General features: G+C 40.1%; 1 protein-coding gene across 1 annotated transcript in view; it reads left to right on the forward strand.

The window, feature by feature from the left end:
* Dennd5a (DENN domain containing 5A) overlaps positions 1-25,271 on the forward strand; it is a gene marked incomplete at its 5' end in the record, with an annotated part of 93,359 nt that overhangs the window by 57,587 nt on the left and 10,501 nt on the right. The window contains 9 exons of the mRNA XM_010615382.1: positions 1,664-1,879; positions 3,233-3,467; positions 5,163-5,313; positions 6,253-6,346; positions 9,532-9,663; positions 12,524-12,676; positions 20,111-20,195; positions 21,909-21,993; positions 22,600-22,728. Of these exons, the coding sequence (XP_010613684.1) occupies positions 1,664-1,879; positions 3,233-3,467; positions 5,163-5,313; positions 6,253-6,346; positions 9,532-9,663; positions 12,524-12,676; positions 20,111-20,195; positions 21,909-21,993; positions 22,600-22,728 (1,280 nt within the window). The remainder of the gene's footprint in view (positions 1-1,663; positions 1,880-3,232; positions 3,468-5,162; positions 5,314-6,252; positions 6,347-9,531; positions 9,664-12,523; positions 12,677-20,110; positions 20,196-21,908; positions 21,994-22,599; positions 22,729-25,271) is intronic.

Consider the following 25,271-nt stretch of genomic DNA (forward strand, 5'->3'; position numbering starts at 1 on the left):
AGGCAGGGTCTCACTATGTAGTTGAGACTGACCTGGAACTCACTATGTAGCCCAGGCTGGTCTCGAACTCACAGTGATCCTCCTGCCTCAGCCTCCCAAGTGCTGGGATTACAGGTGTGCGCCACCATGCCTGGCTTGGCAGATGTTATACTTGCAAATGCTGCTTGAATCTAAATGTGGGTAGCTTCTCACATGCATGTCAAGGAGAGCCTGTAAGCCATTCTGTGTGTAAACAAATGACTTCGAGGGATGATGATGATGGTGGTGGTGATCTTTTGTTCAGACCTTTTCCAGATCCATTTTCCTGTGAGTTTCATAGCAACCCATAGAGCAGCTATTAACTGTTGTATAGCGCAGAGAGCCTCAGTGTTCTCCCTAGGATTCAGTGGCCCAGCAAGAAGTTGAGCTGAGCGAGACTAGAACTGGTCTTCTTGAATTCTAGTCCGGTGCTGTTATATGGAAGACACTGTACTTGATGCGACGCTCCCCTTGCCTCCTCTTCAATCCCCTGCCCTCCACTGTTTTCTTTTCTCTTTCCCTTCTCCTTCCCTCTGTCCATCTTTCGTTCATTCATTTGTTCATACTGGGGAATGAACCATGGGCTTTCACATGGAGTTATCTCCCAGCCCCTTTTTATTTTTATTTTGAGACAAGGTCTTGCGAAGTAGCTAAGTTGCGCAGACTGGGCTCCACCTTGTGATCCTCTTGCCTCAGCCTCCCAGAGTGCTGGGATCCTAGGCATGTGACACCATTCTTGGATGGGTTTCCCTTTTTGGACTTTGGAACTGAGCTTTATACTTATTTGCCCAACTCTTTACCCTCCCCATTCTCATATCATTGTTAAATTACTTTTGTGAATTACATGTAAACAAATTGGTCAATGTATCAAAAAAATTTTTTTTTGTACCAGGTCCTTTGAACTTGGGTCCTTGTGCTTGTGAGGCAGGCAGTGGCACCAGTGAGCTAAATCCCCGGCCCTGTATCAATGTTTTTGGACTTTTTTTTAGTGAAGTGTGAAAGATTTCATTTTTCTGCTTCACTTAGTCAACACAACAGATACTTTAAAAAAATCATAGCCACTTAAAGGACAGAAAAAAGTTTAGGAAGATTTAAAGGTTGTTTTTTTAAAAAGGAAAATCCTTTGAACGATAAGGAAAGTGATATAGGAAGGCACAAAATCAAAGAGATAAGAGAGCCGGTAATATTTATTTATTGACTTTCTAGAATCCCTCTTTCTCCTTGAGCCTTGAGATAATTAGCACTTTCTCCTCAGTGGCTGATTTCTTTTTGCCTACAGTGTTCTTATTTATACTTTGATTGAGTTGCTGAACACCTTTAAGTGAAACTCTTTATCTTTCCTCCACATTAGAATCTTGCTCTTGCTCTCTTTTATTTTTCTTCCAGTTTTCCCCTCTTTTGTTTTCACCATTTGTTGCTAAATAAAAGACTACTGGAAAAAAGAATCAGATGAGTTACCTTTGTTTTTGAGATGAGTCGAATTTCTTCGTTTTGAGATGGGTCTCACTGTGTAGTCCATACTAGCCTCAAACTCAAGATCCTCTTCCCTGAGCCTCTGAGTGCTGTGGTTATAGATACCATATGTGTATTTCTTTTGATAAAAGGTAAAGTATCTGTTTTCTCAGCCATTGTTTCTTTTTTGTAGTTGGAAGTGCGTGAAGACCCCAGTAGCAATAAAGATCTCAAAGTTCAGTGCGATGAAGAAGAACTCAGGATTTACCAGCTAAACATTCAGATCCGGGAAGTTTTTGCAAATCGTTTTACTCAGATGTTTGCAGATTATGAAGTGTTTGTCATTCAACCCAGCCAGGATAAGGAATCTTGGTTCACCAACAGGGAGCAGATGCAAAACTTTGATAAAGTGAGTATAATCCTGTTTGGGAGGTGGTAAAGAATGAGAACTTTAGTTATATCTTAAAGAAGTATTGAAAATTAGTTTTTCTTTCCTATTACTGGAACTAGTTTCATGGTCTTCAGATGTTGTCAGAGTAGACGTTCTTGTTGCATAAGAACAGTTGTCCTCATTGGTATTATAAGGTGATTTACTTCCAGCTGAAGGATCCCTTTTTCCTTTCCTGCCTCCTTCTTTCCTTCCCTTACAGCACTGGGGCAAAAGGACTTATTCCCCGCTTTAATGGGGGTTGAACCCAGAGCCTTCACATTTTTTATTTTTAATTTTGAGACAGGGTTGCCCAGGCTGGGCTTGAGTTTGCAATTCTGGGGTTATAGGTGTGTGTCACTACACCCAGCTAGAAATCTCAAGGCAAAGTGTACATGTAGATCAAACATCAGAATTGATGAGTTGCCCAAAAAGATTACCTAAGTTTACACCATTTTGAATGTTTTTTTTTAAGACAAGGTCTCACTTTATAGTTCAGGCTGGCCCTGAACTCACTGGCTGGCCTTGAACTTATGGTGATCTTCCTGCTTCAGCTGGGATATCAGCTGGGATGCCAGTGTGAAAGTTTTAACGCTTGAATTTATGTGAATTTTTGTTTGTTTTGAGTTAGGGTTTTACTGGGTAACCCAAATTGGCTTTCAACTAGCTCTGTATCCCAAGCTGGCCTTGAGCTTGCAATCCTTCTGTCGCCATCTGTTGTGTGCTAGGTATATGAATGTGTATGGTTGCGGGTAGTAGTGCATACCTACAATCCCAGTTACCCAGGAAGCTGAGGCAGGAGGATAACAAGTTGAAGGCCAGCCTGGGCAACTTATTAAGATCCTGTTTTAAAATCAAGGGCTAGAGGGCCAGGAATTTAACTCAGTGGTGTCACACCTGCCTGGCAAGCACAAGGTCTTGAGTTCAATCCCCAGTATGGCGGGGGGGTTGGGAATACAAGGGATAGAGATACAGCTCAGTGGTACAGCACTTGCCTAGCATATGCAGGGCCCTGGGTTCAATCTTCAGCATGGCAAAGGGGGTGGGGGAAGAAAAGAAAGAAGCTGAGTGTGGCAGTACAGGAGTATAATCTTAGTACTCTGGGAGGCTGAGGCAGGACAAATTCAATCCCAGCCTGGGCAATTTAATGAGACCCTGCCTCAAAACAAAAAACAAAATAAAAACAAAAAGAGATTTTGTAGATTCCTTTTCATAAAGACCTAAGGCACTACAGAAGAGAGTTAATTTACTACATCCTTCGAGCATATTCACTGTGAGGATCAGTGCTGACATTCTCTTCCTCATCAGTGACCTTTTTCCTTTTGCTTCTACCAGGCATCTTTTCTGTCAGATCAGCCTGAGCCCTACCTGCCCTTCCTCTCAAGATTTCTGGAGACCCAGATGTTTGCTTCTTTCATTGATAACAAAATCATGTGCCATGACGATGATGATAAAGACCCTGTACTCCGGGTATTTGATTCCCGAGTAGACAAGATCAGACTGTTGAATGTTCGGACGCCTACTCTCCGCACCTCCATGTACCAGAAGTGTACCACTGTAGACGAAGCAGGTAAAGCCTCCTTCGAGTGGTGCATTTTAGTCTCTCGGGCTGCCACTAACAAGTCCCTATCTCTAAAACACACTTTCGTCTTACTCTGTGTCTGCTTTTGCGTGTTACCCTTCCTGCATTGTCTTGTCTTGCTGCTGCTCTTGCCTGACAATCTTTACCCTTTAACATTGCGTTAGGAATCGTGCTGTGTAACATAGAACCTAATCATCAGTCTGCTTAGACAGACGTGAGGAGGGGTGGAAGGCAGAGTTGGTTGGTTGGTTGCTGGTATTTGCTCAGCCTCAATAGTGTAACTGGAACTGAGATTCTCTCTCTGTTCAGCTCTCCTTAACATGTTGATTTTTATATTGATGCTGTTGCTTCCTGGTTATAAGAGGCTTTTTATATCCACATTTAAGACAAGGAGAGGGGAAAGTTGATGCCAACTGTATTTTTCCCTTTTCCAGAAAATGAACATTTTCCCAGAGAGTCCCAACGACTTCCATTGTCTCATAGGCCAGAATCCTATTATATGACCACCTTTAAAGTCCAAGAGAGTTTGTGAAAGTGAACAATGAGCTGGGGCAAATGCTACCCTGAATAACACATGAGTTCTGTAATCAAGAAAGAAGGGGTAAATGCAATATGAGTAAGAAGTTAATGTTTGTCAAAAAAAACCCAAAAACCTAGCCAATATGTCTTCTCTCCTGTGAAGCTTTCTCTGGTGCCGCAGGTTGAGCAGTTGATTCTTCTCTGCACTCCCATCTTCTTTATTCTTGCCTCCTCTCAATCATCCCTATTCTTTTTTTTTTTTTTTTGGTACCGGGATTGAACTCAAAACCTTGTGCTTGTGAGTCGGGTGGCAGCACCACTGAGCTAAATCCCCGGCCCTTATCCCTATTCTTTTGAGTTATCATCATTAGGGAATTTAAATGCAGAGACTATGTTTACTCATTTTCTTTCACCTAATACAGCATTGTGCTGGAACATATGAATATTAAAAATTGTGTACTGCACTCGCTTTTAGGCCTTTTGGCTAAGATCAAGTGTAAAAATTGTGCACTACACACATGATTGAGTGATTTTTACAGGACTTTTACTGGGTTTTCTCTCCTCTCTGTCATTTCTTTTTTCTTTTTTTGAGACAGGATCTTGTATAGTCTAGGCTGGTGTTGACCTCACTATGCAGTCTAGACTGGCCTCGAACTCATGGTAATCCTCTTGCCTCAACCTTACAAGTGCTGGGATTATGGCTTCTAGTACCATTTCTTGTTACTTCTAGTTACCTTATTCTCTCTGAGCTTTTTTTTTGGTACTGAAGATTAGAGTTCAGGTCCTTGTGCTTGTGAGGCAGGCAGCAGTACCACTGAGGTAAATCCTGGGCCCTCTCTGATCTTTTACTTTTTCTCTTAACTGAGGGAGTCTACTATATTCTACCTAATTTTCCCCTCCCTGTGTCTCAGGCTTGGAAATTGTCAAGGCAGTTAGCTGAGGCAATTATAGTAACTACCTCATCTGTTTCTTGATTCCCATGGACTGTCTTTCGTTATGTGATGTTCAATGTGTTTAAATTCATTGTTTTATGTACTTTGCCTGTTTTAAATTTTTATTCCTGTTATTTCAGGTAGGAGGGTAAAAATCAGTCTCTCTTACTCCATCTTAGCCTGAAGTAAAAAAAAAAATTGACTTAGATTTTTTTTTTTAATTCTCATCCAGAGAAAGCAATTGAGCTACGCCTGGCAAAAATTGACCATACCGCAATTCACCCGCATTTACTTGACATGAAGATAGGACAAGGGAAGTATGAGCCGGGCTTTTTCCCTAAGCTCCAATCTGATGTACTTTCTACTGGGCCAGCCAGCAACAAGTGAGTCAACCTCAGAGACTACCTCTCCAGTTCCAGGCCACACCCATGAGGGTCATTCAGTTTTTGAGTTGGAGGTGGTGTCCCCAAAAGACCTCAGAATTTTCTAAAGTAAATATGGAGAAGACCCAGGTTATACAGGGTTTTTACTTGTTTGAATGAGAAAATAGGTGACAGGGTATTGGTCAGTTACTGTCTCCATTGTGCAAACTGATTGGTGTACATACTTAGGACCTGCAAAAAGCCTGGCTGGGTATGGGTTCAAATCATCCTGTGCCTGGATCTCATACAACAGCTGGCCAGCCTTGTTGAGTAAATAGTGGCTGGAATAATTGGATCCTGTATTGAAAGTAGGTAATTTAGCTGGATTGCTCTTCTTTAGTTACTTTTAGAGATGAGTATATCAAAGCCCAGGGAGAGCTGAATGAGTATAGTTTCAAGCCTGCATGTGAAGTTTTAGAGTTGTTTCAAGACAGATATATCTGTGTCCCTTGGAGAGATCTGTCTGTCTCTTCTGTTAAGGCCCTGCTTTTTTTTGGTACCTGGGATTGAACTCAGGAGGCCCTTCACTTGTACGCAGGCAGCAGAACCACTGAGCCAACCCCTGGCCCAAGGCCCTGCTTGTTAAGCTATACTTCTTCAATGTTTCTGAACTGTTACTGGTGACTTGGTGGTTTCCTGTGTTCAGTTTTAGCCCCCTAGTCATTTGAGTTTTCTCCTGTTAGTTGACCTTACTCCTCCTCTCCCCGGTCCTGGGGAATGAATTTAGAGCCTTTGCACTAAGCTATAGCCCCACCCTTTTTATGTTTTATTTTGAGATAGGATTTCTTAAGTTGTGAGGCAGGGCCTGAATTTGTGAGCCTCCCAAGTTCTAGGGTTATAAGCAGGCACCACCTAGCCCAGCAGTAGGATGTTCTTAATTGCCTGTTTTGATTCTTTCAGGTGGACAAAAAGGAATGCCCCTGCCCAATGGAGGCGGAAAGACCGGCAGAAGCAGCATACTGAACACCTGCGTTTAGATAATGACCAGAGGGAGGTAAGAAACTTTAAGAATGACAAGAAGTGATCCTTTTAACATGCTGCACCTACCTTCCCTTTCCTTGGTCTCTGGTCTGAGTTATGTGTCCTAGCAATGACCTCTCTCCATAACGAAGGGTCAGTAGTAGGCCTCGGTCTTAATACGTGACACTGGTTTTAGGTTGTGACAATTCAGAATGTAGGGTGTTTAACAGGTGACAGTGAGCCACTGACCATAGAGCTCCTCTCCATACTTACCCATTCATTACCTCGCAGGTGCAATGAAAAACCTCAGAAGATGAGACTTCTTTTCAAATCAGTAAGGTTTTGTTGTTGCTGTTTATTTGTCTAATTTTGCAGTACTGCAGATTGAACTCAGGACCCTCACCTGACCTTCACCCAAGCCTTTTTATTTTTATTATTTGGAGACAGAGTCTCACTAAGTTACCCATGTAGGACTTGAACTTGTGTCCAGTCATCCTTCCTCAGAGTCCCAGGTGCTGAGATGACAGATGTGTACCACCACACTGGCTGGCTTTTTTTTTGTTTTTGTGATAAGATAGGAGTTAATTTTGTTAGAGTGAAAAGGAGGATGAGTGAACTTGGGTTAAAGCTGTGAATATCTGAATCTGGGAAAGTGGGACTTTTTTCTGTATCGTAATTTAAAACAAGCAATCTTATAAAGTTTTTTTTTCCCTTAGACAAGAAGGAAAGACATTATCAAATGTTTGGGGATTGAGAATTCTTGAATTTATTACTGAATTCTCATTGATTGTAAGCTGAGATATTCTGCTGTACTGTAGCTTCTTTCTGTGGTAATGTTTCTAGTTCTGAATTGCAGGTTGGAGACAGTTCCTTATGTAGATGTGGAGTAGTTGTGAGAAAACACCTTTACCTTTAAAAGCCTATTTCAGGGGCCCAGGGGTGTAGCTCAGCAGCACAGCGCCTGCTTGGCAAGCACAAGGTCCTGAGTTCAATCCTTGGTACCAAAGGGGGCAAAAAAACCAGAAAAAAAAAAATAAAGAAAGAAAGAAAGAAAGAAAGAAGAAGCCTATTTCTGGAACTTTTCCATTGGTGAAAAGACCCTGTGATTTTCAACCCCAGTAAATCACACTGTTTTCATGTGTCTGTCACCTCAGTGAGTAAGAAAAGAACCTGTTTTGCTATTGTTATTTTTAAAGGAATAAATTAAAACTGTAAGGTATGGCTATGAATTATTTTATTTTTATTTTTGCATGGAACTAGGAATTAAACCCACAGTCTTCTCACTGAGCTTATCCCTTCCTTGCCCCTTTTTATTTCTTTAATTTTAAAGACAGGATCTTGCTAAGTTGCCCAACTTAGCAAGGGCTTGGAGTTGGAATCCTCCTGTCTCAGCCTCCTAAATAGCGAGGATTACAGGTATGTGCCACCACACCTGTCTTATTATGAATTTTTGTGTTTTTTTGGTACTGAGGATTGAACTCAAGACTTCAAGCTTTCCACGCAGGCACTGTACTGCTGAGCTACATCCTGGCACTGGTTATGAATTTTTAACTGCGATTACAAGATTCATTTGCACTTAGACTTTTTGTGACAGTGACATAAAGGGTGTTGGTACTGGTGTGTTTATTATTTTACTTTGTTTTATTTTATTTTGAGACAAAGTCTCACTCTGTAGTTCAGGCTGGCTTTGAACTTGTGGCAATCCTCCTGCCTCAGCCTCCCAAGTACGGGGATTATGGGCATTTACCATCATGCCCGGCACTGCTGTTTTAAAATTTTCCCCTGTGTCTTTCACCTCATCTCTCTATTACTGTTTTCAGTAGTGTTTATTGAGCCCACTTTCTTGGTCAAAATCACAGAGGTCAGCACTTTGAAATATAAAGATGACAAGGAGGTAGCCTTGTCTCAGGGAATACCAGTTTATTAAGGGGGCAAAGTCAGATACACAAATAATTTTAGTGGGAGAATCCTGAAGTGATGATATGAGGCACAAACTCTTATAGGATCACTGGTGAGGGAAAGCAGAGATCAGTTCTACTTGGGTAATCAACAAACAGAACTACGTGGAGGAGGAACCAGCATTTATTTCCTGTGTCTGTGTTCCTGCCGGCTTGAGCTGCTGGAGGTGTGTGCACATCTGGCCTATCTGCCCAGGACGTTTATGCGTGTACCCTTGGTGGTTCAGGGCCACAAATCATGGCCCTGTTGTGAACGTGTTAATCCTTCCAGGATGATGGGATCATCAGAGAGAAAGAAGAGTAACTCAAGTAGAGGAATGGCAAGTAGAGGAAAAGGAAAGCATGGTGTGTCTCGTACAATCAGGCGGAGAACAGAGTATTTTGGAGGAGGGAGGAATAGCAGGCAAGTTAGGCAGGTAGCAGTGGTCCAAGTGCTCGGAACTGAACCCTCACCTTGGGAGTTGGTAGGAGGGGCAGATTAAGAAGTCAGAATATAGAATGGGCAGAGTTGTGCAGTTAGAATAAATATGTGTTGGGGAAAAGTACAAGGTAAAAATGTTGGTTATGAATGTAAGATAGTGGGATGTCAGTTTGTAGTTAATTGTGTTGCTGTCAGTTAAACAAACAAAATCAGCATATTGCAGTCATTTTGATTATGTGGTCTTATTTTCTCAGGTCATAATTTAGCAAGGTTAGAATAGGTATCTTTGATATGGGCAGAAGAGGTTAATCCCTCTCAACTTGGTGGAGAAAATTTCCTCAATAGTAATTTGATTAAATTTACACACTAAGCTATGCATGGATGCATACCTTTTTTTTTTTGGTACTGGGGATAGAACTTGGGACCTTACACTTGTGGGGCAGCCAGCGGCACCACTGAGCTAAATCCCTGGCCCAGGTGCATACATATTATAATCATGTATCCTTTTTTTTTTTTTTTGCGGTACCGAGGATCAAACCCAGGGCCTTGTGGTTGCTCTGCAATTGAGCTACATTTCTAGCCTTGCTTCTTGTATCTTTAAGTAAAAGGTAATTATAGTATTCATGGAGTGCTTTACATTAGCAAAAACAAATCATATTACCTGTTTTTCCCTTTGGTTCAGGAATTACATTTTAAACTTTTGGCTCCCAGCTTTCTCTGAGCCCAGAAAAGGCAGGTAAGAGATGGTGTGATAGTGCCCTCTTCAGGGACCCATCAGTACTATTTGCCCCTGGTTTGTGTGCAAGGACAATAAGGGTCTTTGATTTTTGTTTGATGTAGAAGTACATCCAGGAAGCCAGGAATATGGGCAGCACCATCCGCCAGCCCAAACTGTCCAACCTCTCTCCGTCAGTTATTGCTCAGACCAACTGGAAGTTTGTCGAGGGCCTGCTGAAGGAATGCCGCAACAAGGTAAGTTGTGGATGGTGCCGCATGTGTGCTGTTTGCCTGGGCAGCAGCAGGGAGACCATTGCTAGGCTCTTACCACTCCCTCTTGATTTAGAAAGTACTGGAAATAGGATAGTATTGATTTTAAAATCATATTAATCTGGAATTAGCTATATTTGTTTTAAATAACATGTACCGGCAATTGAGAGGAAGCATGCTTTGCCTTCTTCTATAAACATATTTTCTTTAAAACAGTTTTAAAATTTAGACATCTTGTATAACATGAAATCAGAATAGCGTCCGTTCCAACTTTACTTCAGCAGAGTAATCTTCACTGACTTCAACAGATTTAGTCTCACATTACAAAATTTTTGCCTCTCTGTTTTAATCTGAGGGCAGTGATCCCTTATGTCTAGGAGCAGGTATTTATTGAGTGCCTGCTGTGTCAGCGCTGGGAATTTAGCTCAGAGGTGCTGCACCTGCCTTGTAAGCACAAGGTCCTGAGTTTGATCCTCGGTACCAAGAAAAAAAAAATGTTATGCAGTTGAATCTTAGGTTGTTTGGATGTTTTTTTCTCTCTTTACAAAGACAGTCATTCATAATTTAATTTATAAATTTAATTTTTTATAAATAAGATAAATAAAAAGAGTCAACTGAGTCATAGTATTATTTTTAGGGCAAGTCAGCAAACTTGGTCTCTATTACATCCAGTTTCTTAATGAAGCAAAAAGGTTTTTCCTGTTTTTTTTTTCAGTTTGTAGGTGGTACCCCCTTATAACATGAAGTGGTACTCATTTGTAGGAGGAAATAAAATGTGCTTTTTCTTGTAGAAGAAATTTTTACTGTTAAATTATTATGTCAGGATCCATATTTTAAGACTTTTTCAGTCTACTCAGAGTCCTTGATATCTGTGATTTTCTATACTGTGTTGTCTCCCCTGCTGTCAAGAATACTGGGGATGTTACATTTTTTTTTTTCCTTTTTGAGACAGGATTTCACTCTGTAGTTCAGGCTGTCCTGAACTTACCATGTGGTCCACGCTGGCCTTGAACTTACGGTGATCCTCCTGCCTCAGCCTCCTGAATGCTGGAATTATAGGTGTACATTACCATATCCAGCCTTACATTTCTTGAAAGAATGCTCTTTTATTGTCTGACCTTCATGCTCAGGCAGTGACGGCTTCCTGTCTCCACTGCCTGCCTAAATAGTACCTGTGAAAGAATATTTTCAGACATGTTTCTGTGGGGAAACGTGCATCTTAGAGTTGAAGAAATACAGTATGCAGTCTAACACCACCATGTGGAACAGCAGAAGGGTTTATAGTGTTGGAAGTGAAAATTGATATAATCACTGGAAGACAACAGACATTATCTAGGAATTCTTCTAGAAATTATCTAGGAATTCTTCTGCTAGATACATCCCCTAAAGGAACTTTTGCAGTGTGTCCCAGGAGATATATGCAAGATATTCAGAGAAACATTCTTTATAATAGTAGTTTGTTTCCTAAACTGGAAAAAAATCAAAGGCTAATCAGTAAAAGAATTAATAAATTGTGGTTTATTCATTCGATGCAATGCTATATGGCAGTGGAACGGTACAACAGTTATACCCATTTATTTGGGTAAATTTTGTAAACAATACAATTGGGTGAAAAGTAAATCACAAAAGAAAATACACAAGCAAAACTAAAACTGTCTAGGGATACAAATATAAGTGGTAATTATTACCTTGCTTTTCTGTAATTTCATTGTATAAGTTGTCACTTTTAAAATGGGAAGGTAGGGCTGGGGATTACCTCAGTGGTTCTGCCGCCTGCCTCATAAGCGCAGGGTCTCAAATTCAATCCCCAGTATCGAAAACAAAAACAAAATGGGAAGGTGATTTAAAGGGGTTGCACAGGGTTCCTCAGAGGTATAGACAGTGTTTTATTTCTTAACCTGAGTGTACATACAATATATATATAATATATATATATATAAATGTGTGTGTATATATATAATATGTATATATATTTTATATAATATATATTCACAGTAACACTGGAAAGACATATGTCAAAATATTAAGAATCATTGCTTCTTCAAGCTAGTTTCAGGGGTGATTTTTCTCCTTGCTTTTTAGATTTTTATATCTCACAGCTTTATGTATAACTAAATTGTACTTACGAACTTGAACTCAGATTCAGGCAGATTTGGATTTGAAGTCAGATCTGCTGTTCTTTTGGTGTATGATTTTTGGACAATTTAAACTTAGATTTTTTTTGACCCTAATTTTCTCATCAGTAAATTGAAAATGACAGTAGTTATCTTTTAGGATTGTTAGGAGTCTTAAATGAGATAATGTAATGCCTAGTGCAATGCCTGACAAATATTAAATAGAAACAGTGACACAAATTTAATATACAGCTAGTGTTCTTTTTATTAAGTTTTTACATAAGTATTGGAAGATTTTTATCTAAAAGTAAATTACCCTTGACTTTTTTGGCAATTATTTCAGATATATTTGTAGATCATATATGTATTCTTGAAGGTTTATTTAGTAAGGTTGTTTAAATAGTGATAATCAGAGGATGTCAGAGAAGAGCACCATCAAAGGTTTTTATTAAAATCGTTGATCTCGTAAATGTAAAATCTGAATCCCTTGTGATGAAATCATTTGCCAAGGGTCAAATGATGATTGGTGTGTTCTCACCTCCTTCTTAACTAACCTTTAAAAGCATGCACTTCCCAGAACGTGATCTACTTGGGTGCAAAGTCCTCTGTCCCTGTGGCTTATTCATCTTGTGTCTCCCAGCCTAGCAGGTGTGCCATGCAGGCTGCCACTGCACTTGCATTGCATGTGGTCCCACTCACTGTGGTTATCTGTCCTACTGACTCATTCCTAGACCAAGAGGATGCTGGTGGAGAAGATGGGCCGTGAGGCTGTGGAACTAGGGCATGGGGAAGTGAACATCACTGGTGTGGAAGAGAACACTTTGATCGCCAGCCTCTGTGACCTCCTAGAAAGGATCTGGAGTCATGGGCTTCAAGTGAAACAGGTAATGGATGTCTGGCCTTTTCTTGTTGAGCTAACTCCTTCTTGGTTTCATGGATCACACCCTGTACTCTTTCTTCAGTTGCCTGGCTTTGAAGAATGTCTGCAGTGCTCATAGAATGAGACTTGAAGTCACTGAACAAACAAATGTGATCCAAATGATTTTTCTTAAAAATAAGCTTCATAGCTGGGCGTGGTGGTGCACGCCTGTAATCCCAGCACTCGGGAGGCTGAGGCAGGAGGATTGCTGTGAGTTTGAGACCAGCCTGGGCTATATAGTGAGTTCCAGGTCAGTCTCAACTACATAGTGAGACCCTGTCTCCAAGAAAAAAAGCTTCATAGATCTGTATTTGTCAGATTTTGAAAATGATGTCTTCCTTCCTGCAAGTACAATTAAAAATTAGCCTTACTTTGGCAATTTGCCCTTGTCTGAAGATAGAACAGTGAAACTGGAGCTTGGGAGGTACTCGCACCCTTCACTAATTGTACATGGAGAAAGGTCTGTCACTGACATTTTTGTTTTGTTTTGTTTTGTTTTATTTTTTTGGTAAGAAGGTGGTTTATCTATCTAAAGATTTGAGAGAAGTCCTTAAGAAGTGTTTGATTTTTACCACTTAAGACCCAGAAAATTTCCCTCCCTCCCTCCTTTATTTGGAGAAGGGGTCTTGCTGTGTAGTTCAGGCTGGCCTTAAACTCTTGGCAATCCTCCTGCCTCAGCCTTCCAAGTGTATGTGCCACCGCACCTGGATTTATAATCTTCTCATTTAAATACAGTGTCCAGAATAGGCAAATTCATGATGGAAAGTAGACTAGAGATCACTAGAGGCTTAGAGTAAGGGAAGATTGGTAGTGAGTGCAAATGTGTGTGGGATTTCTTTAGAGGGTGGTGAAAATGCTCTAATATTAGATAGTGGTAATGGTTATCCCTGATAATATACTAAAAATCAGAACTTGTGGGGTGGATACATAAAATGCTACATTTTAAGAAATAAGTTTTATAGTAATGTGACTTACATCTCAGTAAAGCTGTTTTTTTCCCCATTGTTTATTAGTACATGTAAAGCAAACAATACAGTTACATTTATCATTGGTATCTTGTACCTTTACATGATATATCTTGGTTCTTGTTAAGCTGTTGTTTTTTTAAAAAAAAACAAACAGGATTGTACTGTAGTTAACATTTTGTAACTTGCTTTTTTAACACCTCTTTTCTGTGTCTTAACCAAGTTTTTAGGTGATGGTGTAGTGTTTAAGAGTTTAGACAATAAATCAAGTAGGCCTGGTTTTTAAATATAATTCCCACATAATAACTTTAATGAGACTAAACAAGGTAGTCTCTAAACTAAACAATGTAGTCTCTCTTAAGTCCATTTTAAGGGATTAGATAAGATAATTAGTGTAAAGTCCTAAGCTAGTGTGGTGAACCTGCTGCAGTGGACTGTCTATATTACTGAAATCTAAAAGTTCCACCATCACTGCTCCAAGCCCAGAGCCTACTACCATATTTCCCTGAAACAAGATCAGATCTTGTATTAGTTTTTGCTCCAAAAGACACAGAGGGCTTATTTTCAGGAGATATTTTTTTTTTCTCCACATATAACAATCTAGATTTATTCATGTACAACAATCTACATTTATTCAAATATAGTTGTGTCATCTTCTGGAACATCTCCATAATTCTCCAAACCCTGAATTTCAGCGTGAATTTTTTATGACTACATTTTCTATAGAACCACTGGCCCCAATCTCTCATGTCTAGCAGTAGTGCTCTCCTTAAATGAGCACTTCTTGTCCATGTAGCTGCTCATATAGTGCATTGGAAACACAGCCATCAGTGATTTTATCCCATTAATTCTTCACCCAAGTCACAACCTCTTTGAGGCCAGGCTTCACAAAGTTTCTGTCAAATCAAGTATTAATTGAAGGGTCAAGGATCTAGCTCAGTGGCACTGTGCATGCTTGGCCAGCGCAAGGTCCTGAGTTTGATCCCCAGTACTGGGGGGAAAAGGTATTGATTGAAGACTTAGGTTTTTTGTTTGTTTTTGATACTGGAGATCGAACTCAGGACCATATGCTTATGAGGCAGGTGGTGGCACCACTGAGCTAAATCACCAGCTACTTGAAGATTTAAGAGACAAGAGAGCTAACAAAAATGATGACAAGTTAAGAATGAAGGTCCATCACAAAAGTAATGAAAAATTGTAGGCACCAAAACTTAGAAAATATTTCTTTATTTTGCATTACGTTCTCTGCTACAACACACAGTGAATTATCAGAATCCATATTAGACCCAGCCACATCCATGTATTGTCAAATGCGCATATTATTTGTGGGTTGTGTCTACTTCTGTTGGTCACTCGGCAGTAAGTCTCGAGTTAATCTTTTTGTATAGGCATTTACCTCTCATCCAAAGGTGCCTGCTTGTGTATTTCCAAATACTTAATTAATTATAATTTATGTATCATTTATTAATTTCAACAATATTTATATTTAATTACATATTAATATTTTATAATTCAGTATATCTGTTGCATGTTGCAGTGGTCATACTAATTATATTCATCTGGCTATCTTAACTGGGTCTTACTTTTGGAGTAGGGCTTGCATTGTGAGCATCCCCCCAAAAATCATGCAGGGGCGTATTTTCTGGTTAGGTCTTATTTTTTGGGAAAATACAGTGTCTGGAAATTTCTCTGTAAATATTTGTGGTTTTTTTTTCTAAAATTTTGATTTTAATTACTATGTTATATAGAGGTCACACTTTAATCAGTCCTTTATTATTAGTTGTTTGGGCTGTTTCACACCTTTCATTATCATTAAAAGACTGTGATTATGGAGTTCTTAAAATGTTAAAAATTATATATTGAATCTCTAAAATTTTGAGTCCTACTTATAGTATGATACAGTGTAATGCACTTTGAGCTGGGTCAGAAAGACTTGGCTTAGAATCCTAGCTCAACTGGAAGACTTTAAATAAATGTCTTAAAGTTTGTGAGACTTGTCTTCTAAATACATTAAAAGATAAGTAGTTAGTAAAGCCATCTTATCAGTGCTGGTGTGATAACTAGTTGTAATAAAAATGAGAACCTGGGATGTGATGAGTATGTTACACACAACTGCTCTTATTATGTTAGGTCATACTTGAAGAATTTCTTTTTCTCTATAACAAGTGAGTAGAATATACATAATCCTTTTACCATTTTTGTTAATATCCAGCAAGATTGGCACTATAGTTGAACTTTCAGATTTTTGACAAAATATATGACCCTAAAACTTTTTAATATTTATCATAAAAATCTTAGAGTTAAGCCAGGTACAGTGGTACTTACCTGATCCCAGCACTAGAGAGGCTGAGGCAGGAGGATTGCTGGAGCCCAGGAATGTGAGAGCAGCTCAGCAACATAGCAAGACCCTGTCTGAAAAAAATAAAAATAAATCTCTAGGGAATTAGTGAGGCTTAGTTCTGCATTTTGAAAAATAGTACCATATCATTACATATTCAAAACTATCCTCTGAGGGTTTGTAGCAGTATTCTTCAGAATTCTCACAGCATGGGGAATTTCTTTTTGCTCAGTTGATCTCTCTTTTTGGGTAGACAGGCAGCTGCTTTGGTGAGAAACCAGGGCAGAACAATTTACATGAGGTTCTGTTTTGTTGAGTCCTGGATTATCACTCCAAATGTGAAGCAGTGACACTTTCCCTAGAGGACAGTGAGGGTCTGTGTTTTCTGGCTTTTATGGCCTCAGGGACCCTTGTTCAGCCAGAGATTGACTCTGTGAGGTCCTGCCTCCATGTTCTTGCACCTCTGTTTTGCTGGCTTGTGTGTAGATCTCCTTTCTTCTGTTAAAACATTCTTTAGTTTTGTTCCAGTCCAGTAGTATCGCCCTGGTTGTTTGTTCTCCATTGTGGATCCAGGTTGTGACCAAATTTACTATCACTATGATCTTACTGCTCCCATCTGGGGCACCTTAGCAACACACTTATATGTTTAGAAAACAGAGAACGCAAATAGTAGGTTTTGCTAATGACCTTCTGTATTTTTTTAGTAGTTTTGATTGGTTGTGTGCAGGGCTGCCTGCAGCAGGTTTTCATAAGAACCTGTTATCTTCGTTGCTTTTTTTCAGTGAAGGGGATGAGATTTCATCTCTAGTATGCTTTTCTGTCTGGTTGAGGTGAGATTTGGCTTTTCAGACTGGCTTTGTAACTGTTGTAATTTGGGTACTGTTACATGAAAAAGTGTTTCTCATCATCTCATGCTTGTGATCTTCTCGGACAATCTGGTTCTGTATATTGTGTGGCCAGGCCCCTAAATGGGAAGTCAGGCTGTATTGAACCCTGCAGTCCCCAGGAACCCTTCTGCAAATGAGGACAAAGAGCAGCCCTTACCTCTGCCACTTTGCTGTTGCTCTTTTCCTCACCACTGTGACTGCTGTGAGCCAGGGGCTTCCTCCTCCTGGCTTTGCCCTTCAGCGTAATTGCATGTGAGGAGTCTCAGGTAAACTGCTCATTTCATGTGTGTCACAGTGAACGGACAGTTCCATTAGTTCCCTGAAGCTTTCTTCCTAGTCTGTTTAGGTGGTAGAGATTCAGAGATAAGTAACACAGAGTCCCTGCCCTTCCAGGAGCCTACTTTGTAATGAATGGTAAATGGATTTAGTAAATGGATGGGTAAATGGATTTCTAGATACTGAATTATTAAGTAAAAAAACATGAATATTTTAAGATCTTGAATTATCTTCTACATATATTAATATACTTCACTAGTATCAGTGCATGGAGTTACACCTTTCACTAAAGTCTAAAAATTTATGTTTTCAGCCGGGCGTGGTGGTGTACGCCTATAATCCCAGCACTCAGGAGGCTGAGGCAGGAGGATCCCTGTGAGTTTGAGACCAGCCTGGGCTACCTAGTGAGTTCCAGGTCAGTCTCAACTACAAAGTGAGACCCTGTCTCAAAAAACAAACAAAACAAACAAACAAAAAATTATGTTTTCAAATATTTTATATATTGATAATAAAAGTAGTATTTTCTAATTTTAATTTGTATATATATTTATTATTATTGCATTTTTTGAGTTGTTTTTAAACTGCATAAATCTTGTAGGAAACCCAAACATACGGCAAACTTACTTGCTAATTTATGGATGAGGGTCCCCCTCAGTATAAATGTTTGAACTTCTTTTTTTCCAAAATAAGTCAAGTTGGTGACTAGAAACAAAATAGGTCTTTGCTTTTCTCACGAGATAAGTCTTAAGACTTTAAATCTTCACATTCATCACAGGGCTTTAAACTTTCACACTCATCAATTTTCTAAGAAAATGGGGTAGAAGTGTCTATAGTACCTTGTCGGATTGTTGACAGCATTAATTAAAACACTATATTTAACCATTTGACATGGTGCTTAATTAATTATAAGCATGAGTTTGACATGGAGGCACACACCTGTATTCCTAACACTCTGGGAGGTTGAGGCAGGAGGATCACAAGTTTGAGCTAAGCCTGGGCCACTTAGCAAAACCCTATTTCAAGATAAAAGATTAAAAAAATAAGAGTTGGGGATGTAGCTTAGTGTGTCAATCCTCAATACTATAAAACAAAATAAAAAGCAGCAAGCTTTGAGACATTATAACATCTGTCATTAGTACTACTTTTATTCAATACAGGGCTAATTTTATAAGATTGTAATACATCCTACTTCTAAACCAAATATATTAACCACATTAAAAAATATATACATATATATATGTATATATATATATGTGTATATATATATATATTTTTTTTTTTTTGAGACAGGGTCTCACTATGTAGTTGAGACTGACCTGGAACTCACGATGTAGCCGAGGCTGGTCTCGAACTCACAGGGATCCTCCTCCTGCCTCAGCCTCCCGAGTGCTGGAATTACAGGCGTGCACCACCATGCCTGGCTAACCACATAAAAATATTTACCATGAATTTGAAATAAAATTTTTGTCATTTAAAAAGAGTCATAAAATTCAATTAAAAAAAATAAAAAGAGTCATAATATACGGAAAGACCATTAGAAAGAGATGAAGCATCTGAGTGTGGTGGCACATGCCTGTAGTCCCAGCTTCCTGGGATGCTGAGGCAGGAGGATCAAAAGTTCAAGGCCGACCTGAGCAACATGAACCCTTATCTAAAAAAAAAAAGACAAAGCTGGGATTGTATATTGGTTAGGGTTCTGTACAGGAACAGAGTCAATAGAAAAAATATATCCATTTATGCAAGGGGACTTATTAGATAGGCTTACAGGATTAGAGGTAAGAGAGTCCACATTGTCTCTCTGCACTGGAGAACCAGAGGATTTAGTAGCTGCTCTGTCCAAGAAGCTGGAATCACAGAACAAGATGGATCAAGGATGCAGCACCAGTCCAAGATTGAATGAAGGTCCGGAATCTGGAGAGCTATTTGTGTGAGTCCATGTTGAAAGGCCGAAGAAACTGAAGCCTGATGCCCACAGACAATGGCAGTGGCAAGGACACACCCACTCAAGCAGAATGGAGCTTTTCAGACTAGCCCAACTTACTCTTTCCTCCTCCCAAAAGGGTGCAAGCCTATTGGAGTGGTGCCACCTATGTCCAGGATGGGTGTTCATGCCTTGGTTTGCTGGCCTACACTGTCATCTCTGGAGACACCCCACAGACACCCCCAGGGGTGTGTGTTACCAACCTGCTAGGCATTTATTAATCCAGTCAAGCTGACAGTCATGATTAATGGCCACAGGTGGCCAGCTGGGTGCACTCACTAAGGGGTGAATCGCTCCTTTATGTCAAGCTTGTAAATGTTATTCAGATTTGTGCTTTGGCAAAATGACAAATTACTTTGTGTCTCAAGTAGTTTAAATTGCACTTCTTACATTTCTAAAAGGCAAGCTTCTATTATATTGACTATAGTTTATCTTGGCCTTACCATTAGGTAGCAGCCTACCTTTCAATAGGCTTCCTCAGCTATACCATTAATAGTAAATCCTCATCATAGTGATGAATTAGCCTCTCCAGTCTACACTAAGGGCAGACATGCCCTTACATGTTTTAGGAAATTCAGAAGCTTTTATAGACTCATAGACTGGATATACATATGCTCTTCTATCCAGAAGTCCTCCTGCTGTGCCCAGGCCAACCTTCAACCACTAGATCATTTAAGAGATTGACAGGGTATTTGCCTTTTTCTCTTATCTTCTGGTCCCTTCCCAACCCCTCTTGGACAACTCTTTACTATTCTTAGTGGAGGACTATTCCTTTTTCTATTCCTTTCAGTTTTTATGTTTTTCTTATATTTTAGTAAGGGTATATATTTGTATATATTGTGTGCCTGTGAAATTCAAACAAGAAACAATACAGATACTTTTAGCAGTATCCATATGTTGAAAGCTTTGGCCTCTAAAATACAAACTTATTTCTCGCTCACACTGATTGCAGGGGAAATCAGCCTTGTGGTCTCACCTGTTACATTATCAGGAAAACCGGCAGAGAAAACTTGCATCAGGAAGCCTCAGTAGCTCAGGTAAGATGATTCTGCACCACTGCAGAGAAGTCTCTCAATTCACTCTCCCATCCCTCGCTGGAGTGATCATCTATAGCAGCAGACTGTTCCAGACCAGTAGATCTTTGCTCTGGCATGTTTTCTGTTTGAAGCTCCCTGAGCCACAGAGCATTCCAAAGGTTTGGAGTTTGCTTTTATTGTGATGCGCTTTTATACCCTTTCAGTCATCAAGATGAAAAATAATAATCAAAAGGCCAGTGTCAGAATGAATTTGGGATTTACTAAGACACCTCTGTCCTATGTTTGGAGGCCCCTGTTTTCAGAGAGAGTTTTTCTCTGACACAAGCTTTGACATTACTGTATAATACCTTCTGAGTCAAGTCATTGTCTTTTGGAACTCGGCGGCCTGGTGTGAATGATCCTTTATGATGTCTTTCTGTTTCTAATTTAATAAAAATGTCCGTTTGTAGGGACTTTAGAGATCATGTAGTCCAACCCCTTCATTCTGTAAGAAGAAACTAAGTTCTAGATAGGATCATGAAGTAAATTATTTGAAGAAGCCAGATTATAGTAGCAAGGTTCATTGTCTCCTTGTCATTGTTGGTTCAGTGTTTGTTTTCTTCCCTTTTTCATTACTGGCGTTAAACCCAGGGCCTTCACACTGAGCTACATTCCTGCCCTTTTTATTTTGTATTTTGAGACAGGTCTTTCTAAATTACCCAGGCTGGGCTCAAACTTGAAATCTTGCTGTATCAGCCTCCCAGAGAGCTGGGATTATAGGCATGCACCCCTATGCCTGACTTTCATTGTTCTTTATACCATCCTATTGTGTCTCTTCCACAACAATTTCTCTCTCTTTTCATTCATGGCTGCATCTCCCTTTCATACTATTCTTTGTTGCCTCTTATTTGCCAGAGTTTGTTTACTTGGATATTCTTATCCTAATAGTAATAAGTTAGAGTGAGTAAATGGGTGTGAACTCTTTGCTCTTGAACTAGTTGACCTCAGCACTGGATTTGGGCAGATGATTGGATGAAAACCAAGGGACATGAGTTCCCTATGCAGCTTAATGAGTATTTTTTTGTGTGTGGGTGGGAGGGTCTGTTTTCTACATGTGAGAGCAGAATCTTCTCAAGAAGGTTATAGAAGTTATTGCCAAGGGATGAACTGTAGCCTCAACTTCTCAACAGCTTGGTGATGAGAATACTAACTGTAAACTGTGGGTCAGATGGAAGGACATGTAGGTGTTCCAGCCTCTCAGCCTCCTGGAGGCCTGAGTGCTCTGGCCCAGGTCCTTCACATTTTCCCTTGGCTCTTCTGGAGCCAGTTTTAGAGCCAGCCTAGGACACAAGTAGCAGCTCCAAGCAGAATCACTGCTTCCATAGATTATGAACTCACGGTAGATTAGGAGCTAGGAGAGCTGTCTCAGTCCTAACTTTGCCAGTTGGTGACCTCGGCAAAGCTACTAACCTCTCTGAACTTCAGTTCCTGTTCTGTTAAGTGGAGAAAGTGTGCTGTCTTCCTTGACCATCTTATAAATTGTCAGAGAATTAAACAAAATAATGTACATAAAATATAAAATATGCTCTCTAATTAGAACCTAATAAACATTTATGAAATGATTGCTTAAGTTGTTATCAATGTAACCAACTATTTCTCATGGAAACTTGTGATTTGAGTAGTTAACTGTGGATCTTCAAATCTCTTTGCATATGACCACCTTTGCTGTTCTAGGGATACTTCTTGATTCGGAACGGAGGAAGTCTGATGCCAGCTCAGTCATGTCTCCCCTGAGGATCTCCTTGATTCAGGATATGAGGTCAGTCTGGGCTCACGTGTAATAAGCCACTAAAGTCCTGTTTGCGGTTGTCACTTTGTTGTCCACTTTAAGGCTGAATGCTTTTTCCAAAGGCTGGGAAAAAAGCAAATATGTGTATTCTCTTTTTTGGTACCAGGGATCGAACTCAGGTCCCTGTGCTTGCGAGGCAGGATGCGGCACCACTGAGCTAAATCCCCAGCCCTGTTGTCCATTTCTAGATAACAGGATCTCAGTGGCTGTTATAGCCTCACAGCTACCGGGAAGCCCTCCTCATTGTTCTCATGCTTCTTGATGGATTTGTCAAGTTGTACAAATATCTGGGTTTCCTGGCATTTTTAGAGAGCAAGAGGTGAAGGAGCATAGGAAAGTTTCTCAAGGCCCCAGCTCTCAGAGTTACCCGCAGTTTTTGAGTGCTGTATTGTCTCTATCCTCCAAATTGTGGTGAACTTGTATGGTAAAGCCACTCTGAAGCTCAGAATTTGAAGATGGCCTCTCGTTGGATGGCATAGGGCTTCCTCACTAGGCTTCATTGGCTTTACAGTTCACATATTGATAGTGAGCTCATCTCCATCTATACTGCACTTCCCTTTTTTGGTTTCCTTTCAGGCATATCCAGAACATTGGGGAAATCAAGACTGATGTGGGCAAGGCCAGAGCATGGGTGCGACTGTCCATGGAGAAAAAGTTGCTTTCGAGACACCTAAAGCAGCTTCTGTCAGACCATGAGCTCACCAAGTAAGGCTACTCCACGTGGAGCAGAGCTGGGCTGCCAGGAATGGGGGGCAGGGGGATTGGAAGCCCTGTGTGGGAAGGCGGAGTATTCAGTATGTCCTTGCAGCTTTGTTCAGCTAAACTCACATTGGATATAAAGTGTTTACAGTATTTCCTCTTCTCCATCTAGATATCAATTACTTACTTGCCAATCTGCATGCCTAAAACTAGCATCCTTAGAGAGGAAACAAAGCCAGCTGTGGTGATACATGCCTGTAATCCTACCACTATGGGAGGCTGAGTCAGGAAGGTCACAATTGAACCCAGCCTGGGCAACTTGGCAATTTAACAAGACCTTGCCTCAAAATAAAAATTATAAAAGAGGTAGGGATATAGCTCAATGTGAAGGCCCTAGTTTCGATAGCTAGTACTACCCCCCAAAAAAGTCAAGAAGAAGAAGTGAGGGGGTCCTTGTTCCTTTCTGTATTCAGGTGATATGTATACTTCCTAAACATAAGCCATTTCTTCTGTTCCTCTGTGTCTTTTCTGACCTAAGGAGTAAAACTTGGAGAATTAAAAAGAAATGTCTCAGTTATTCCTGTATTTCTTTTGTTCTTTCCTAAACCCAGGGCTTCCCAAAGCAATGAATTCTTGGTCTTCCTCTCTGGCCTGTGTCTCCCTAGAACTTAGAGAGCTTTTAGATAGCACTTGTAGGCACCATCTGCCCAGAAAGAAAGAGACTGAGGTTTTCATACTCCCAGGAACTACTAAACTTATACTTCTCTTAATTTTTAAATCCCTTGCATTCTTTCTATACCCTAGCTACTAGAGGAGGATTGGAAAGGAAGGTTTCTCTCTTCTTGCTGTCTTTTCAGGTATTTGTTTGGCTCTTGCTTCATCAGCAGACCTGTTACGCTTTTTTTTTTACATTTCGTTAGGCATCCTTTCAAAGGTACTGTTTATTATGTGATTTTTTTTCCCATGGATGATTAGATTAAGTAGAGGAATGGACTTTGGGTGAAATTTTGTATAAGCGAATTGATCTAAAGATTTGATTTTATCCAAAGTAAAATAGAATTTTTAGACTGTTTATTATGTATATGAACCACAACAAGAAACCAGGTTTAAAGTCTTGATAAAAATTAGAGAGCTCACCTGAGAAGTTAGGAAATAGTAATTCTGAAGGTACTTTGATTCCTTAAAGTGATGAAGTTTAGGGATAAAATCTGAAGATTGAGAGGACAACTGAAAGAGATCAAATGAACATGTTAGCCCAGAGTTTGGAAGGGAAATATTTGCATACCAGATTCCAGAGGGCATGAATGTGTCCTGAGAAAATCTGTCACTGTAGCTGTGTAGGCACCAGAATCTGATAGGATCGGAGTCATTCCTGGGGGGGCCAATGTGAATGTCGTCTGTCAGGAGAGACTGTAGTCAGCAGGTGGATGGGCTGAGAGGCAGGTAGAAGGGGTTCTTGGGTTACCCAAGAACTTCATGAAGTCCAGGACATTGGTCAGTATAGGGTGTAGGAATTTAAGGGCCTTGGCAACAGCAAATGAAACACAGATCTTGATGAGGAAGCTAATCTTGCTTAAGGTTGTAGCCCTATTGGAAGAGCGAAACTCAGTTTACTTACTACATAGTATCTTCTCACCTGATTTTCTGACCCCTGTGCTACTCCAGTGAGTGGGAATTGAGAGTTTTGCTTCCATAGATTGCAGTTGGAGTGGTTTTGTGTTGCTATAGAATGCTGGGTACTTTATAAAGAAAATAAGTTTGTTTAGCTCACAGTTTAGGAAGCTGCAAGTACAGGATCAGGCAGCTCCATCTCTTTGGTCTCTAGTGAGGGTTTCCTTGGCTGCATCACAGCGTAGTGGGAAAAAGGAAACAGCCACATGCAGAAAGAAGCCTCACTTTATAACAACCTGTGATCATGAAACTCACTCCACGAGACCAGCATCAGTCTGTTCTGGGGGTGATGCCCCATGACCTGATTACCTTTCAGTTAGGCCTCCCTCTCAAAGATTCTGTCACCTCAGCATTGCCACACTGGGGACCAAGCTTCCAGCATCTGAACCGGTAGGGGACATCCTCAAATCATAGCACCCTCTGTCCTGTATCCCCCATCTTTCTCCCTAGTTGGCTTAGATCTCTGCCCTATCATACTATTCTTTCTTTTCAGGCTCTTCAGCCCCTTCTTGTCTGTACTTCTGTTTGACCCTAGTCCCTGACCTCTCACCCCCAATCAACTCTTTGAGGCATACTCAAAAGTTTTCTTTGCCAACTTTTTCTTAGACTTCCCAGAAATGTGGTCTGTTCCTCCTCCAGACATGCATAACATTTGGTATAGTATTGTTTTACCAATCATATGCCATAATTATGTTTGCTTGGTGCTTATTAAAATGTGATTTTATTGAGGGTATGAACCATGGTGCTGAGCACGTCGCCTAGCATTTAGTAAGTATTCAGCCAGTGCACATAAAATGTGTGCATAGCTGTACAGACAGGAGGAGAATAGCCTTTGGAGAATATATCTTTTTTTTTTTTTTTTTTTTTTTTTTTTTTTT

Source organism: Fukomys damarensis, unplaced genomic scaffold (assembly GCF_012274545.1).
Source record: "Fukomys damarensis isolate Sample0158 unplaced genomic scaffold, DMR_v1.0_HiC HiC_scaffold_16, whole genome shotgun sequence".
NCBI classification, from domain to species: domain Eukaryota; kingdom Metazoa; phylum Chordata; class Mammalia; order Rodentia; family Bathyergidae; genus Fukomys; species Fukomys damarensis.